Source organism: Phoca vitulina, unplaced genomic scaffold (genome assembly GCF_004348235.1).
Source record: "Phoca vitulina isolate PV1807 unplaced genomic scaffold, GSC_HSeal_1.0 scaffold20, whole genome shotgun sequence".
Classification (NCBI taxonomy): domain Eukaryota; kingdom Metazoa; phylum Chordata; class Mammalia; order Carnivora; family Phocidae; genus Phoca; species Phoca vitulina.
Window position 1 is genome coordinate 39728949 of NW_022589723.1, and position 18159 is coordinate 39747107.

At 41.6% G+C, this 18159-nt stretch overlaps 1 protein-coding gene across 3 annotated transcripts in view; it reads right to left on the reverse strand.

Annotated features, from left to right (window-relative positions):
- The window catches only part of SIN3A (SIN3 transcription regulator family member A), a 70434-nt gene that overhangs the window by 3718 nt on the left and 48557 nt on the right, over positions 1 to 18159 (reverse strand). For all 3 annotated transcript variants that reach the window (XM_032418091.1, XM_032418092.1, XM_032418090.1), the window contains exons 17-20: positions 14630 to 14803; positions 9448 to 9540; positions 8440 to 8534; positions 1543 to 1750 (exon numbers count right to left, since the gene is read on the reverse strand). In XM_032418091.1, coding sequence (XP_032273982.1) covers positions 1543 to 1750; positions 8440 to 8534; positions 9448 to 9540; positions 14630 to 14803 — 570 coding nt within the window. The remainder of the gene's footprint in view (positions 1 to 1542; positions 1751 to 8439; positions 8535 to 9447; positions 9541 to 14629; positions 14804 to 18159) is intronic.

Genomic DNA, 18159 nt, shown 5'->3' on the forward strand with positions numbered 1-18159 from the left:
CCCAGCTCCTCAAATAATGTGCATCAGACATACAACACACAGCATCATGAGAGAAGTCTATTAAACCACCCACCCAACATCTCCTATTTGAATGATCTCTAGTCCTTTCAAACTTCACCAGTTCAAAACACAGGCTTGATGTGCCCCCACCCCCCTTCCTATCAACAGATTATACCCCTAAACTGCCCATTTATTCAAGCAGAAACAAACAAAAACAAAACAAAAAGACCAGGCATCATCCTTGATGTTCTACTTTCTCTTACCTACTCACATCCGATCATTTCCACATCCTGACAATTGTTACCTCCAAATTGTACCTTTGATCTAATTCTTACAATTTCACTGCCACCCTGGAAGCCTGGGTCACGGTCACATCTCACTTGGACAAGAGCATCTTTTGAGCATTCTCTGCCTTTCCAACTTCATGCCCCAAATCGTCCCCACTGGGATGGACAGCAGTCCAAGCCATCCTGTCAACAATGTCCCCATGTACTGCAAACAAAATCCAAACCACGGTCTATGAGACTAGTGATGATGTCTCTGCCCACCCTCCAAGTACGCCACTCTCCCTCTGGCTCAAGCCACACTGATGCTTCTAGTTTCTCAAACATGCCGAGTCCTTTCCTCCCACCCGGCATTGCATTTGCTGGTTTCCTTCATCTAGAAAGCACCAACCCTCAACTCCTCACCAGGCTGGATCCTGGTCACTGTTCCAACCTCAAGCGTCACCTCCTAAGGGAGGTCTCCCCCACCACACAAACAGAGCCTGAATGCCAGCTCCCCACAATCACTTCACCTAGTTTCTCTCCTTCCTGGTTGTCCCCAAGGCCTGGTACAATCCTGCTATAAAACTGCCCCAAGAAGCTTTCACAGTTGAGACAGCATGTGAGAACAAAGAGAATTCATAAGCAATACCACCTGAAATGCAAAAGCTGGGAGTAGCTTCGCTGAGGTGTCACTGGCTTTTGTGGGTTGAACTGTGTCCCCTGCAAATCATTGTGCTGAAGTCCTCCCCCAAGTACCTCAGAATGTGACCTAACTCAGAAATAAAGTTGTGGCAGATGTAATCAGTTAAGATGCAGTCAGACTGTAGCAGGGTGGACCTAGAGTCCGGTATGACCGGCCCCCCTTTAAAAGGGGGACACTGGACGCAGGCACACAGGGAAAACGCAACGTGAAGAAGATGAAGGCGGAGACCTGCATGCCAAGGAAGGCCAAAGACTGCCAGCAAAACACCAGGTGCGAGGAGAGGCATGGAAAAGATTCTCCCTCACAGCCCTGGTTCAAACCAACTCTGCCACACTTCAATTTTTGACTTTTAGCCTCCAGAATTGTAGGACAATAAATTTCTGTTGTTTAAGGCACACAGTCTGTGGACCTTTGTTCTGACATCTTTAATAGAACACACCTGTTTACTCAACAATTCTCAAATCCAAGAGGTGGTTCTCGTAAAGGGAGAGAAACAGTCAGGAACCTCTGCAGTAGGCCTGGGCCCGGCAGGGGAGGGAGAGGTATGGAGAAATTCCAGTGACCGGTTCTTACCTGATGAGCCCGGAGCAAGGCAGTTCTCCGATACATGTAGTCCTCTGACTTGATCACATACACCATCTTGTAGGAATTCAACTTGAATCTACACTCCAGTTTATCCAGGCTATCCACATTCTCCATGGTCTTCTTGCTGTTTCCTTCCTTCCCTTCCTTTTCCTGCTGTTCTCGACCACGCTGACATTTCCGGATCCGCCTCAGATTCCTACAAAGCAGAGAAGCCCTGCAGGATCAGAGCTCCTCCAGATGCGGATTCCTATGAGTCCCCTCAAAGGGGTTCTCCTTCTCGTATGCCTTTATAGCAGTTACCACAATTTCAGTTACATATATCTCCAATGGTTTCATTGTTAAAAAAAAAAAAGTTTCAAATGCAGAAATACATAGAATATAAAGTAGAAATCTTTAACCATCTCTTACCCCAGATTCTCCGAATCCCATGTGCCTTGGCAGAGGTAGCCACTGATAGTTTTGATTTTAAACCTTCTAAGCCTCTCTGAATTCACATACGTAATCACTCACTATAGTTCTGCTTTGGGATGCTTTTAAAGACAAAACAGGATCATACTATAAAGATTTTATTATTCTCCACTTTTCACTTAATGTGAAGATTTCTTTCATTTCACCAAAGACTTGTCACATTCTCTTGAATTGCTGCAGAGTAACATGCCTTAATTGAACCATTCCTTAATAGGAATCAATCAGGGCTCCTCACCTGAACCACGGAGCAAAGATGATTATTTGCCTATTTTTTCTTTTTCTTTTTTTTAAAGATTTTATTTATTTATTTGAGAGAGAGAGAATGAGAGAGAGCACATGAGAGGGGGGAGGGTCAGAGGGAGAAGCAGACCCCCTGCCGAGCAGGGAGCCCGATGCGGGACTCGATCCAGGGACTCCAGGATCATGACCTGAGCCGAAGGCAGTCGCTTAACCAACTGAGCCACCCAGGCGCCCTTGCCTATTTTTTCAATCCCCCCGCAAAGATGGTACATAACTCCTGTATTCTACCTACACAGTTAAGAAGACAATTCACATCAATGGATGCCCTGGCAGGTATTTAGAGCTGAATTCTCTCCAAAAGCAATTAGAAGAAAGCTTGTCAGCCAGACAATTATATTGTTTCTAATACTTTGCTATGAAAAAAGATTGCTTCAGTGAGTATCTTTGTATACATGTATTTCTGCAGGACAGCAGTTCTTTGGTCCAAAGACCCTTGGGGGCCCCCAAGACTCTCTTCAGGAGATGTGTGAGATCAAAACTATTTTCATAATAATACTAAAACACCGTAATACTGAAACATATATAGAAAACTTATTTTCCTATGTTAACATTTACACTGGCAGTGCAAAAGTAATGGTGAATAAAAATGCTGGTGGCACCAAACTGTCCTTAGAAACCTTTATATTCTTCTCTGGCCATGCTCTGGCAATTAAAAGAGGAAAGCTGGGGGACGCCTGTGTAGCTCAGTCAGTTAAGTGTCTGCCTTTGGCTCACGTCATGATCCCGGGGTCCTGGGATCGAGCTCAGTGGGGAGTCTGCTTCTCCCTCTGCCCCTCCCCCTGCTCATGCTCTCTCTCTCAAATAAATAAGTAAAATCTTAAAAAAAAAAAGCTGGTTTCACTTAAGAATGTCCATGATGGGGACGTCTGGGTGGCGCAGTCGGTTAAGTGTCCAACTCTTGGTTTCAGCTCAGGTCATGATCTCAGAGTTGTGAGATTGAGCCCTATGATGGGCTCCGTGATCAACGAAGTGTCTAAGTTTCTCTCTCCCTCTCCTTCCACCCCCTCCCCATGCTCTCTCTCTCTCAAATAAAAAAATCTTTTTTTTTTTTTTTTTTTAAAGATTTTATTTATTTGCCAGAGAGAGAGAACACAAGCAGGGGGAGTGGCAGGCAGAGGGAGAAGCAGGTCCCCCGCTGAACAGGGAGCCCAATGCGGGACTCGATCCCAGGAACCCGGGCTGAAGGCAGACACTTAACTGACTGAGCCACCCAAGCATCCCTAAAAAAATAAAACTTAAAAACAACAACAACAAAAACACACATCCTTGAGGGGCGCCTGGGTGGCTCAGTCAGTTAAGCAGCTGCCTTTGGCTCAGGTCATGATCCCAGGGTCCTGGGATCGAGCCCCGCATCAGGCTCCCTGCTCGGCAGGGAGCCTGCTTCTCCCTCTCTCTCTGCCTGCCTCTCTGCCTACTTGTTCTCGCTCTATCTCTGTCAAATAAATAAAATCTTTAAAAAAAAAAAAACAAAAAAACACACATCCTTGATGAAGCAGTAACATATTTTTCAAATCCCAGCCCCTTAGTTCACATCCTTTTAATATGCTATGTGGGAAAATGGGAACTACACATACAGCACCCTCGTGTGCCAAAACACTATAGGATTCTTAAAGGGAAGCACTCGAGCACTGCCTGAGTGGCAAATGGATCACTTTTTTTACCTGAAAGAACAATGGACTAGCCATCCTGGAGTATGTGCTGGTAGCTGTTTTCTCAAAAAATGAACAATGGGGCACCTGGGTGGCTCAGTTGTTAAGTGTCTGCCTTTGGCTCAGGTCATGATCCCAGGGTCCTGGGATCGAGTCCCACATCGGGCTCCCTGCTCAGCAGGAAGCCTGCTTCTCCCTCTCCCACTCCCCCCTGCTTGTGTTCCCTCTCTGTGTCTCTCTCTGTCAAATAAATAAATAAAATCTTAAAAAAAAAAAAAAACAACAATGAAGGGGCGCCTGGGTAGCTCAGTTGGTTGAGTGTTGGGACTCTTGGTTTTGGCTCAGGTCATGATCTCAGGGTCATGAGATTGAGCCCGGGAGGCCAGGCCCAGGGCTCTGCGCTCAGCGGGGAGTCTGCTTGAGATTCTCTTCCTCTCCCTCTGCCCCTCCCCCACTCATGCCCCCCCAAATAAATCTTTAAAAAAATGCTACCTGATATAATCCACATAAACAAAAGCTTTTTGAAATATTCAGTCTCTAAGAATATAAGGGGTCTCAAGGCCAAAAAGACTGAGAACCTCAGCTATAATAGCTGTAAGGCAAATTATTAGAAACCAAAGCTGTAGGGTAAAGTTCCCATACATTTTAATTGCCCTGGCCCCAGAATGATTGTATCAATTTATATTTTCCCCACAGAATATGAAAGTGCTTTCCTAGCCCACACCCTCTACAACACAGGTTATAAATCTTTCAAAAACTTGGCCAACCTGGGGAGAAATACAGGATACGTTTACTGTACTAGTTCATAAACCTGGAGACGAAGTCTGTTTTGTTGAAGAGAGGCCTGGCACAGAGCAGCTGCTCGAAGTCTGCCAAATGAACCAAGGAATGAGGAAGCTGGCAGGACCCTTCTGCTCACACACCCCCTTTTCATGTTCTGACTAGAACTCAGTCTAATAGTAACAACAACACAGATCTTCCTTGACTTAGGGGTTACATCCTGATAAGAAGTTAAAAATATTGTAAGTCAAAAGTGCATTTTATAAACCTAACCTACTGAATGAACATCACAGCTTAGTCTAGCCCACTTTAAAGTGCTCAGAACACACTTTAGCCTACAACTGGGCAAGATCATCTAACACAAAGTCTATTTTGTAATAAAGTGTTGCATATGTCATATAATTTATTGACTACTGTCTGGAAAATGAAAACGAAGTGGCCGTATGGGTACAGAACGGTGCTAAGTGTGTCAGTTCTTGACCCTCGTGCTCATAAGGCTGACCAGGAGTTGGGGCCCCTGCCCAGCATTGCAAGAGGGTCATACCACAGATCACTAGCCTGGGAAAAGACCCAATTCCAAATTCAAAATGGTTTCTAGTGAGTGTCTCTTACTTTTGTATCACTGTAAAGTCCAAAAATCAATAGTCAAACTATCCTAAGTGGGGGACCATCTTTATTGGGATAATACCTTTCTAGAAATGTAAGACGTGGGATTTCACATATGAGCTTCTGGGAAGGAAGAAAGCGACTCTACTACAGCAAAACCTCTTTTCTACTTTTGAAACTCCGTTTTCATCCTCAGATACAGGACCAACAACACACTGCCCATAAATAGGGAGGAAATTTTAAAAATTCTGTGAAGTGAATATAGCAGACCTAAGACTATCTTTTGTGAGATTTTCCTATTATCTTCAAAAGAGAGCTCTACTTTATTATTTTTTAAAAATGTAATTCTAATATAGTTAACACACAGTGTTGTATTAGCTGCAGATGTACAATATAGTGATTCAACACTTCCATACATCAGCCAGTGCTCATCTCAACAAGTGTCCTCCTTAATCCCCATCACCTATGTCACCCCCTCCCCCACCCACCTCCTCTGGTGACCATCAGTTTGTTCTCTAGTTAAATGAGTCTGTTTCTTGGTTTGTCTCTCTCTTCTTTCCCCCCCTGTGGCTGGTTTATTTCTTAAATTCCACATATGAGTGAATTCATATGGTATTTGTCTTTCTCTGACTTATTTCACTTAGCTTATACTCTATAATACCCTCTAGCTCCACCCATGTTGTTGCAAATGGCAAGATTTCATTCCTTCTTATGGCTGAATAATATTCCATTGTATATATACGTATACCACATCTTCTTTATCCATTTATCTATTGATGGACACTTAGGTTGCTTCCATATCTTGGCTACTGTAGATAATGCTTGCTCTAAACATAGGGGTGCATGTATCCCTTTGACCTAGTGTTTTTGTATTCTTTGGGTAAATACCCAGTAGAGCAATTCCTGGATCACAGGGCAGTTCTATTTTTAACTTTTTGAGAAACCTCCATACTGTTTTCTGCAGTAGCTGCACCAGTTTGCATTCCCACCAACAGTGCAAGAGGTTGTGCCTTTTTTCCCACATCCTTGCCAGCATTATGTTTCTTGTGTTTTTTTGATGTTAGCCATTCTGACAGGTGTAAGGCAACATCTCATTGTAGTTTTGATTTGCATTTCCCTGATGATCAGTGATGTTAAGCATCTTTTCATTATTACCTGTCAGCAACCTATAGATCTTCTTTGGAGCAATGTGTGTTCATGTCTTCTGCCCGTTTTTGTTTTGTTTTTTTTAAAGATTTATTTGAGAGAGAGAGGAAGAGCAAACGAGCAAGCAAGCGAGTGCACCCATGCGGGGGGGGGGGGGGGGGGGAACAGGGGCAGAAGGAGAGAGAAAATCTCAAGCAGACTCCCTGCTGAGTGTAGAGCCAGACGCTTCATCGACTGAGCCACCCAGGCACCCCCTGCCCATTTTTAATTGGATTATTTGTTTTTGGGGGGTGTTGAGTTGTGTTAAGTACTTTATATATTTTGGATACTAACCCTTTATCAGATATGTCATTTGCAAATATCTTCTCCCATTCTGTAGGTTGCCTTTTAGTTTTGATTATTTCCTTTGCTGTGCAGAGCTTTTTATTTTGATGTAGTCCCAAGAGTTTTTGTTTCCCTTGCCTCAGGAAACTTATCTAGAAAAATGTTGCTACAGCAGAGTCACAGAAATTACTGCTTGAGTTCTCTTCTAGGATTTTTATGGTTTCAGGTCTCACATGTAGGTCTTTTAAAATCCATTTTGAATTTACTTTTGTATATAGTGTAAAAGCGGTCCAGTTTCATTCTTTTGCATGTAGCTGACCAGTTTTCCCAACACCATTTATTGAAGAGACTGTCTTTTTCCCATTGGATATTCTTTCCTGCTTAATTATTTGACCATAAAATCATGGGTTTATTGCTGGGTTTTCTATTCTGTTCTATTGATCTACGTGTCTGTTTTTGTGCCAGTACCATACTGTTTTGATTACTACAGCTTTGTAATATAACTTCAAGTCTGGAGTTGTGATACCTCCAGCTTTTCTTTTCTTTTTCAAGATTGTTTGGCTATCAGGGTCTTTTGTGATTCCATACTAATTTTAGGATTATTTGTTCTAGGTCTGTGAAAAATGCTGGTGGTATTTTGATAGGGATTGCATTAAATGTGTAGATTGCATCAGGTAGTGTAGACATTATATTTCTTCTTACAATCCATGAGCATGGAATGTGTTCCTACTTCGTTGTCTTCTTCAATTTCCATCATCAATGTTTTATAGTTTTCAGAGTATAGGTCTTTCACCTCTTTGGTTACATTTATTCCTAGGTATCTTATTATTTTTGGTAAGACTGCTATCTTTTGAAAGGTCTGCTTTCAAGGTTGTCACTTGGCTGGGTTCTGGAATCTTGGATTTGGGGAGAGTTTCCACCATTCCCTAAGCAATAAAAGTGGCTCACTGTACCTAAACTGTTCACACAAATATGTGGTTTCATCTGAAAACCTGCTTTCTTTCTGGGAGTCTGGAATTTTGTTACATGCTAGGCAGACAGTGCCTACATGACTATCACCCAATAAAAAACCCTGGCACTGAGTCTCCTAATGAGCTTCCCTGGTAGACAGTGTTTCAAACATACTGTCATCATTTGTTGCTTGGAGGAATTAAGAGCGTCCCATGTGGCTGCAATAGAAGAGGACTCCTGGAAGCTTGCACCTGGTTTCCTCTGACTTTGTCACAGACGCCTTCTCCCCATATTGATTTAGCTCTGTATTCTTTCACTGTAAATCATCACTGTGAGTATGACTACATGCTGAGTCCTGTGAGTCTTCCTCATGAATCATCAAGGTTTGGAGACTCCGCCACACACTCCTCTCCAACACAGGAAAGTTACCGTTGATTCTCTAAAGCTCTCACTTCTCTGATGCTTTGGGGCACATGTTCCAGGTAAGCTCATGGTAGAACAGCCATAGAAACCTTGAATTAGTGTCCTCAGTGTCCTTGCTGTTCAGCAGACAGAACAACGAACTGAGTAAGCGAAAACCAAGGATCTGAAAGTCATTTAACTTTCTGTTCCTCAACCCTGTGCAAGTATATACTGCCAATATGTGACTCAGGTCACTCACCTTGGGAGAAATACTGGTTTCCGTGCCAGGTGCTCACGAAGCTCAGGAGAGGTAGTATCAGAATTCATGTATCGTTCCACATAGTCTGACCAACGCTAGGATTATAAATACAAAACGGGGGTGGAGAGAGAGTACAAAAACTAGACTCCATCCTTCTCAGGTAGTCTAGCAAATTCAAGGACTAAACTTCAGAAACTCTTACTAAATTTTAACATCAAAAATATCTTTCCATAATGACATGCTGTTACTTGGTATTGACACACAGCTTTAAATTCCTGTTAGGTAACAAAACCCTAAGTTTGTCTGAGATACTTTAAAAGTTATCAGAAGTCATAAATGGGTAGAGACTGGCTCACTGACAAGTTTTATTTCCCCACAGAGGGTGTTGTTAAAGAAGAAAACATACAGTGGCAAATGTCTGAAAATCAGTATCTTTCACATTAAAATCTGGATTTCTGGAATCTCAGAAAATTTTTTCCCCAAGATTTGGCAACCAGGAGCCAATATTCCCACAGAACAACAATCTCCCTTCCATAGCCCCTCAACATCATACACATGGCTTGCGTCTCTCATTAACATTACCTGCTAAGCCTAGCTATGATAACCAACTCACTCTATCCACTCTGTGGGGTTGACAACTCCTGGCTTCATCTATCCCAATAAAAAGTAAACATGACACAAAATCAAGATGATACCGGGCAGATGGTACCTCATTTGTTGTTTCTTATACTTTAGAAGAAAAACAGGAAAGTTGCCAACCATGAAATGTCCTGAGAGATGGCTCTACTGACGGCTAAATGAGATTGCCATCAACCCTAAATATCTACCACTAGACAGCCCTTCCCTTCCGCTGAACACATGGCTGGAATGGCCTGTACTTTAAGCATCAGGTTCTGACCCTTAACATGCCTGAGGCTGTCTTGGCCTTCTAGAAGACTATCACGAGGCAGATTCTCAGGATAGGACTGCTCTCTAAGCACACAGTTTCTGCAATATACTTGTCCATACCTCTGCTTCTACAGGGTCATCGGAGTTCTCCTCTTCCGTGTCCAGGAGCTCAATGGTCAGCTGAACCTGGCCCTGGCTCTGAATAAACATAAGCTGCAAATAAGAAACCAGGATGTAAACAAAAGACCATCTCTTCCAAACCTATAACCTAGTTACTCAAGGGTTGGGAGGTAGGGAGGCAATAAAGTTATAAAACTTCACTCTAATTGAAGAGATGAGGCAGGTACTCCAAAGTTTAGGAGACAGGTGATAAAAAAGGCAAAAGTCCAATCTTGCTACCAGCACAATGAAAGGTTAGAGCAAAAAGTACCATTTCATGTTTCATACCTCTTGTATTAGCTGAAGCAATAATCAATGTAAGAGTGTTTTAAACTTATTTTGTTCATTGGAAAGAAATATAGCATAAAGCCAGAACCATAAAATGTCAATGCCATTTTACCCAATAATCCCATTTTTGGAACTTAATACAAAAACGTTAAGCATGAAAGAAAAAAGAGAAGAAAAGGAAATAAAGAAGGAAAAGGAAAAGGAACTTCTTATACTAAAGTGAAGCAGAAAACATCAAACCCAACAGAGAGCAGCAATCAATTCTACCGCCATAAAGATGACCACCCAAGGGGGCACCTGGCTGGCTCAGTCGTAGAGCATGTGACAGTCGATCTCTGGACTGCAAGTTTGAGCCTCATATTAGGTGTAGAGATTACTTAAAAATAAAATCTTAAAATAAAATAAAAAGACTACCCCAAGCCATCATACACACCGTGGTGTAAAGAACACAAAGCATCCACGTATTAACGAAGTGATCTGCTGTAATGGTATCAACCATATTTGAAGTTCTCAAAATTCTGATTTCTAACATTTGTTATGATTTTTTAAAAAATTCCTATTTAAAAGCAATACACTGATTAGAGGCAAAAAACAAGTCATGCTTTGCATAAAAAACTATCAAATGGTGGTGGCACATGGGACCTCCCCTGTCAGAATCCCAAGATTTTCAATGTCCTTATCCTAATGGCTTACTGCAGATAAGATCACTGTCCAAATCACATGGAGAAGATCATTTTACAAGGAAGCTTGAGAATCATCTATTTCAACCTTCTTCATTTTACACAGGGAAAAACCTAAAAATCAGAGTTCTCACTTCTCAAGTCCACTGAGTCAGTAAGTAAACAGGACCAGAAGCCAGTTCTGATTCCAAGTGTTCTTTCAGAGAAGCTTTAAAAATTCCTACCTGCTAGTAAAATTTAAAACATGACAAGAACATAATACATACAACATAAATACAAACACAGTTACTTCCAAAATAGACTTTAAAAAACTGTCCCTAGGAGTTTGCTCCTCCCCACCCAATCTAGGATGACCTACAGTGTCAAGATTTATCCTACTGCTTAAGGAAATCAGTCTTTAAAGTGATACTGAGAAGACCGTCTCCTTTCTACTTAAAACTGAACTTAATCTCACCTGTCACCTGTCTTGTTAGGCCCTTAACCATGCGTTTACCCTGGTTATCGCATCTCTGCAACCACTCCCCCAAGTCTTGACTAGCCTCATTATTTGACTGCCCACATCCATCACCCAAATGGTAACTGCCTCCAGTTGTAAACACACCTCTGGTTCCTCCACTCCTCCTTACTCAGTGCTACCAAACTGATCTTCCTGAAAGCTCAAATCCAGTGGGATAGTCCTTAAAAATGCTTCACCACTCACCAACCACATTCGGAAAGTTCAAACTTTTACTTAATATGGCTGAGGATCCTCTACTATTTGGACCCTCTTTCTACATATCTCCTTCACCAATATCCTATACTTCATTCATTCAACATATGGTCACTGAATGTCTATTATTTATCAGGTACCTTTAGAAGACAACACAGTTTCTAGCTCGGAGGAGCCCAATTTAGTAAAGGAAACAGAAATATAAACAGCTATATTTACATTACAACTAAGGTAACTACCAAGGTACATTCTAGAGACATGGGCAGTATACTACGGGAATAAACAATTGCTCCTCGGTGAGCTGAGAATGATTTCATGTCACTGAAGTGACACTCAGGTGGCCACTGAAGGATACAGGGGAAGTCCAATCAATTTCAGAGAAACTACACCAGAGAAAACCCCATTTTTAAAAGTACATAAAAAGAACTATACATCCCTCCCAAACACAGGGTGAAAGATATGAATAAGCAATACACAGAAAAGGAAACAGAAATGGGCAATGATAGAGAACGGGGAAATATGAATCAGAATAATGTAATTTTCTAGCCACCCAAATGGCCAAAATAAAGAAGTTTGATAATACCCAGTGTTAACTAAGGATGGGGAAATAAATGCTCCTATAGAAGTGCACCCTAGGGGAGCCTGGGTGGCTCAGTCAGTTGAGTATCGGATTCTGGATTTTGCTCAGGGTCATGATCTCAGGGTCATGAGATTAAGCCCTGCACTGGGCTCAGGCTGGGCATGGAGCCTGCTTAAGAATCCCTCTCTCCCTCTGCCCTTGCCCCCGCTCACGTGCTCTCTCAAAAAAATAAAAAAATCTTAAAAGAAAAGAAAAAGAGTACTCTAGTATATACAGCCTGTGGCTGTAGAGAGTGAGATGGCATTCTCCATTAAAATGTAACATTCAGGGACACTTGGCCAGCTCAGTTGGTGGAGCGTGCGGCTTTGTGATCTCAGGGTCCTGAGTTCATGCCCCATGTTGGGTGTGGAGCCTACTTAAAACAAAAATTAAAAGAATATATATACATATATATATGTATATATGTATTTATTTATTTATTTAAAATGTAAAATACACACATTCTTTGACCCAGTGATTTCATTTCTTGGTCTCCACTTCAAATTCTAACATATGTGCACTAGGATACAAGCACTAGGATGTAGCACTATTTGAGAAAGTAAAAAATGGAAATTGTTTAAATGTCCACCGCGAACGGAATGATTTTTTTAAGATTCTATTTATTTGAGAGAGAGAGACAGAAAAAGGGTGAGCGGGGGGAGGGGCAGAGGGCGAGAATCTCAAGCAGACTCCGCACTGAGTGTGAGCCGGACATGGGACTCAATCTCACGACCCCAAGATCATGACCTGAGCAGAAATGAAGAGTTGGATGCTTAGGGTGTCCTGAGCTACCCGGGTGTCCCAGGAATGATTTTCTGAAAATTTTTTAAAGCCTTTTTTTTTTTTTTTTTTTGACACAGAGAGGGAACACAAGCAGGGAGAGTGGGAGAAGGAGGAGGCTTCCCGCCGAGCAGGGAGCCTGATGTGGGGCTCGGATCCCAGGACCCTGGGATCATGACCTGAGCCGAAGGCAGGTGCTTAACAACTGAATGACTGAGCCACCCAGGCGCCGCCCCCCTTTTTTTCAAGATTTTTTTTTTTCCAGGAATGATTTTTTTTAAAACTATGGTACATTTTTAAACTATGGTACATTTTTACTCTTAAGCATGACAAAGCAGGTGAAAAAATGAGCTGGATCTATATAAATCAAAACAGAGAAATTCTAAGCCATACTAAGTGAAAAAAACCATGATGCAGAATGTGCAGCCTAATGTCATTTATTTCCATATATACACATGTATGTACGTAAAGGCACAGAAGAGGGTCTGAATGGATACACAGAGAGCTAAACGTGGCTGAGTTTTTAAAAAGCAGTGTACGATGTACACAGAAACAAAATGGAGAGGAGGCTGGGGCTCAGGGGTGGGCAGGGGATCTGAAGGGCTGCCTATGCTTAATGTTAATAGTATCAAATTTTGTTCTCCATATGAACATTTTAAAGGATCACTGACATAATTTTTTTGGTTACTAAGCCTTTGTTTCTGCTATTCCGTCTGCCACTCTGAAAACTATTCTTATCCATAGGGTAAGTCTACCCATTCCTTCATAGGCCTTCACAGGCCTTCACCACACAATGTAATCCATTGTTAAGTCATTGTGGGTGAGGACGTAATTCCACTCACCATGAAAAACACACAGTAAACTTCTAATAAACATTTACAGGTTTAAAACCCTGAAGAAAAAAATCAACAACCCCGAAAAGCTTAGGAATTGTCTTCGGTCCTGCGAAGAGTACAGGTGATGGATTAGAAACTAAAGAAATAACTGAAAGTAGAAGCAGACAACTAAGTGGACGATCTGGGGTCAGATCATTCAAGTACATGGAACATATCTAACAAGGATATGTTAGCTCTCTCTGCTTGGCCAACTACAAACCTTATTCTGGGCCATAGGAACCTGCCCTTCTTATGTAAATACATACAAGTTTTGTTCGTTACATAGCTGCAATCATAGTACACATAGCTTTGTACCCTTTTATTTGATTCAGTATTTTTATAATTTATGATTCACTATTACAGGCTCCAAAATATGCCACCTGGAATTCACACAATAGGCTGCTATTAACCATTCCCACAGTGGATTGGACATCTAGGTTGTTCCCAACTACTTGTTTTATTAACTAGCAACAACAGTGGAGTAATGGTGGAAAATGGAAAACACCTAAATGACAAGACAGTCATAATTCTCTATAAAATATCAAACAGTCATGAAAAGATGAAGACCCAGGTATTGCTAATTGAGCAAAATAAGTTACAGACCATTTTGCCCAGTATACCCTCTTTCAAATCCTATAAAAGCACAGAGAAGTCTAGAAATGTCATCAGTAATTATTTCTGGGAAGCACTACAGGTGACAATTTTTAGCTTTTCTACAACAATCATGGATTATGTGTATTAGCATATTTATTTATTTATTTATTTATTTTAGTGATGGGGCTTGAACTCATGATCCCAAGATCAAGAGTTTTATGCTCTTCCAAATACACCAGCCAGGTGCCCCTCTGCATTAACATTTTTAAACAAAGCATTATAATATTTACAAAGCATTATACTATGAAAAAACATCCAGAGAGAAAAAGGCAGAATACAAAATTGTAAAAATCATATTTGACAACTAATTTTTTTAAAAGGCAAGAAAGTAACAGACTGTCCACGGGAGACGGTCTTTTACTCCCACATTTCCAGGTTTTTTATTCCCTCCAGTGAGCTCATAGGAACTCTAAGGAGTTCCAGGAGTGGAATCACTGGATCAAAGTATCCTGGTATGGCTTTGATTTCTGATGGACATAGTTCCAACAACTTATACTGTCACATCAGCATGGTCCTTGACTACATGAGTAACTCTCACCTTAAAGCAATTCTCATCTGACATGAGTTGCTCAGCCTTCCGTTGATATGTTGACTCCAGGAGACTCCTGGAAGTCTGCGTGTTCAACTGGCCTCCTGTGGCTCCATTATTGTTTTCTGCCAGGTAAAGGTCAGTCACCTGCACACAGATTTCATCACTCACGATGTGCTGCAGCTGGAATTAAGCAAAGGCAAGTCATCAGTGAACCAAGAAAATATTTCTCCCTTTCATATAGTCAACCTTCCTTTGATAGTTCCAGTGACTCAGCTCAAAAAGTTTTTTTGGTTGGTTACTTTAGAAAATTAATCACACAAAACCAGTATTTCATATTCTTGGAGAATAACTAAGCCTAAATATTCAACAGTATCACTTGTCCATGACTAAAGCTTTCCTATTTATTATAATTTTTTTTTTTAAAGATTTTATTTATTTATTTGAGAGAGAGAATGAGATAGAGAGAGCATGAGGGGGGAAGGGTCAGAGGGAGAAGCAGACTCCCTGCTGAGCAGGGAGCCCGATGCAGGACTTGATCCCGGGACTCCAGGATCATGACCTGAGCCGAAGGCAGTCGCTTAACCAACTGAGCCACCCAGGCGCCCCATCTTTCCTATTTATTTAAAAGCAAAACTAGGGCGCCTGGGTGGCTCAGTCAGTTAAGTGTCTGTCTCAGGCTCAGGTGATGATCTCAGGATCCTAGGATCAAGCCCCACATGGGGCTCCCTGCTCAGTGGGGAGCCTGCTTTTCCCTCTCCCTCTGCAGCTCCCCTTGCTTGTGCTCTGTCAAATAAATAAAATCTTAAACAAACAAACAAAAGCATAGGCAGCTCATGTTAATGTGCTGCTTAAAGTTCTAAGGAACTGTAAAAAAAATTTTACATGAAAGAAATTTCTCATGGCTTCCTGTTTTTATGGTGTTTCTTTACCATTTATAACTTGCTTTCACACTCCTTTTCTCATTTGATCTACACAACTACCCCGGGCAGGAGGCTGAAGAGGGGGTGCACTGTTACACAGGAGACAAATTTCCATTTTAGATAAGAACACTCACTGTGTGCCAAGGTGAGGACAGGGGCTGTGGAACACCATGAAAGCTAGATCCCTGTCTATATTCCCAGCCTGAGTACAAAGTCTGAAACTCACTAGGTGTTCAAGAATTGGTTGCTGAATCACTTACCCAGGGGTTCCCAGCTGAAGGAACAGAGTTAGGACTAATATTCAAGCTTCCTGACCCCTAGGCGGATATTCTTTCTAATACATTACTTATTTTTCTACATCAGATAAAAAATATAGTACTTAAATTGTAAATGTTAATTGACTCAATTTCAACACAGGTCAATCACCATTGACTATTGGTAATTATTGAGACTATGTTCTTTTTTTAAGATTTTATTTATTTGTCAGAGAGAGAGAGCACAAGCAGGGGGAGTGGTAGGCAGAGGGAGAAGCAGGCTCCCTGCTGAACAAGGAGCCTGATGTGGGACTCGATCCCAGGACCTTGGGATCACGACCTGAGCCGAAGGTAGACGGTTAACCAACGGAGTCACCCAGGTGTCCCACGACTCTGTTCTTAAACTATCTGATGACTGGGAAGTTGAACCTTTTAGAGTTTCCATTCTCATAGTTATGACTATATTTCTATGGAGGAATAAAAATTCCCTCAAATGAAACTTTACTCATAAAAAATGCCAGAGAATGTGAAAAACATACACAAGAAAAAAGCAAAATGTTAACTGCAATATCAATTTGTCTATTTTACTTTAAAATTCTCAAAAACCACTAAGCCATTCTATTTTTAGGAAGATACATCCTTTTTGAAGTGCTAGTAACTATGACAACTACTTATTTTTAACTTAAAAAAGTCTTAAATGACAAGTATGTGTATTTGTAGATAAATGGACACAGTGCAAGGTCAGAAGGGTGACTGATCTGACAGTGGTAGAAAGGCCAGCAACTGGAGATGGTTAAATTATAATTAGTCCAGACAATGGGTTCTAACGTGGCCATTAAAATAATGCCTACAATAACCTGGTAACATAGGGAGAAGCTTAAGATACAGTGTTCAAGAAAGGGGGAAAAAAAGGCAGTGTAAAAAAAGTGTATCTAAAGCATGGTCTCTATCACGTGGACACTTCTGGTTAAGACAGTCTTGATGAAACAGACCATGTCACTGACTCCCCATCCACACCCTCTTCTTGGATATCTGGTCCCTCCTAGAATCTTTGAAAAGGGCAGCCCTATAAAATCAGGGACAACTTGAGGCGCCTGGGTGGCTCAGTTGGTTAAGCGGCTGTCTTCGGCTCAGGTCATGATCCCAGGGTCCTGGGACCGAGCCCCACGTCGGGCTCCCTGCTCAGTGGGGAGCCTGCTTCTTCCTCTCCCTCTGCCTGCCTCTCTGCCTACTTGTGCTCTCTATCTCTCTGTCAAATACATAAATAAAATCTTAAAAAAAAAAAAAAATCAGGGACAACTGGACAGCTCACGCTCCCAAGCTAGGCTGCTCAGATTCTCTCTCCTGCTAATTTAAAATGACATAATGAATGTGTTTGGTAGACAGACGAGCATCTAGATGGAAAGGTCAAGCAATGCTGGGGCCAGAGGCACTGCCATGGCAAGCCAAAGTCCCAGGGGGCTGGAGAAGGCTTGAGTACGTGGCCAAATGTCCATCTGCAGAGAGGAGCATGAGAATGAAGCAGATTTCCAGAAAGAAGGCATGCAGGAAAGAGAAAAAACAAAACAAAACTTCCCAGTCCAATCCCTACATTGGCCATTTTCTGAGTTCTGTACTAGATATCTGTGAGATTGCCTATTGTGTTCTTAAGACAAATCCCTATTAAATTACATCTGATCCTTGAACAATGTGAGGGGTAGGGGCAATAACCCTCCACAAAGCCGAAAGTCTGCATATAACTTTTGACTCCCCCAAAACCTAACTAGTCATAGTCTACTAGTGACCGATAAGCCTTACTGATAACATAAACAGTCAATGAACAAATATTTTGTATGTTATATGTATTATATACCATATTTTTACAATAAACCTAGAAAATATTAAGAAAATCATAAGGAAGAGAAAATGCATTTACAGTGCTATGCTGTATTTATTGTAAAGAATCCATGTGTAAGTGGACCAGCACAGTTCAAAGCCCTGTTGTTCAAGCATTAACTGTACTCTGGAAAAGGTAAATGTATGGCTTGACCTTGAAATATATGTTCTACCTCCAGTCAGCAATGAACTCTGGGAGAACATCAAACAGGATGAGGAGAATGAAAGAAGATATGCCTCCAATTGAGGAGTAAGATGAGAAGCATGAACAGGTTTTAAAAACACTGGATTTGGGGGCGCCTGGGTGGCTCAGTCGGTTAAGCATCTGACTCTTGATTTTGGCTCAGGTTGTGATTGCACAGTTGAGGGACTGAGCCCCACGTTAGGCTCTGCGCTCTGTGCTCAGTGTGGAGTCTGCTTGAGATTCTCTCCCTCTGTCTCTCGTGTGTGTGTGTCTCAAATGAAATCTTAAAAAAAAACCCACTGT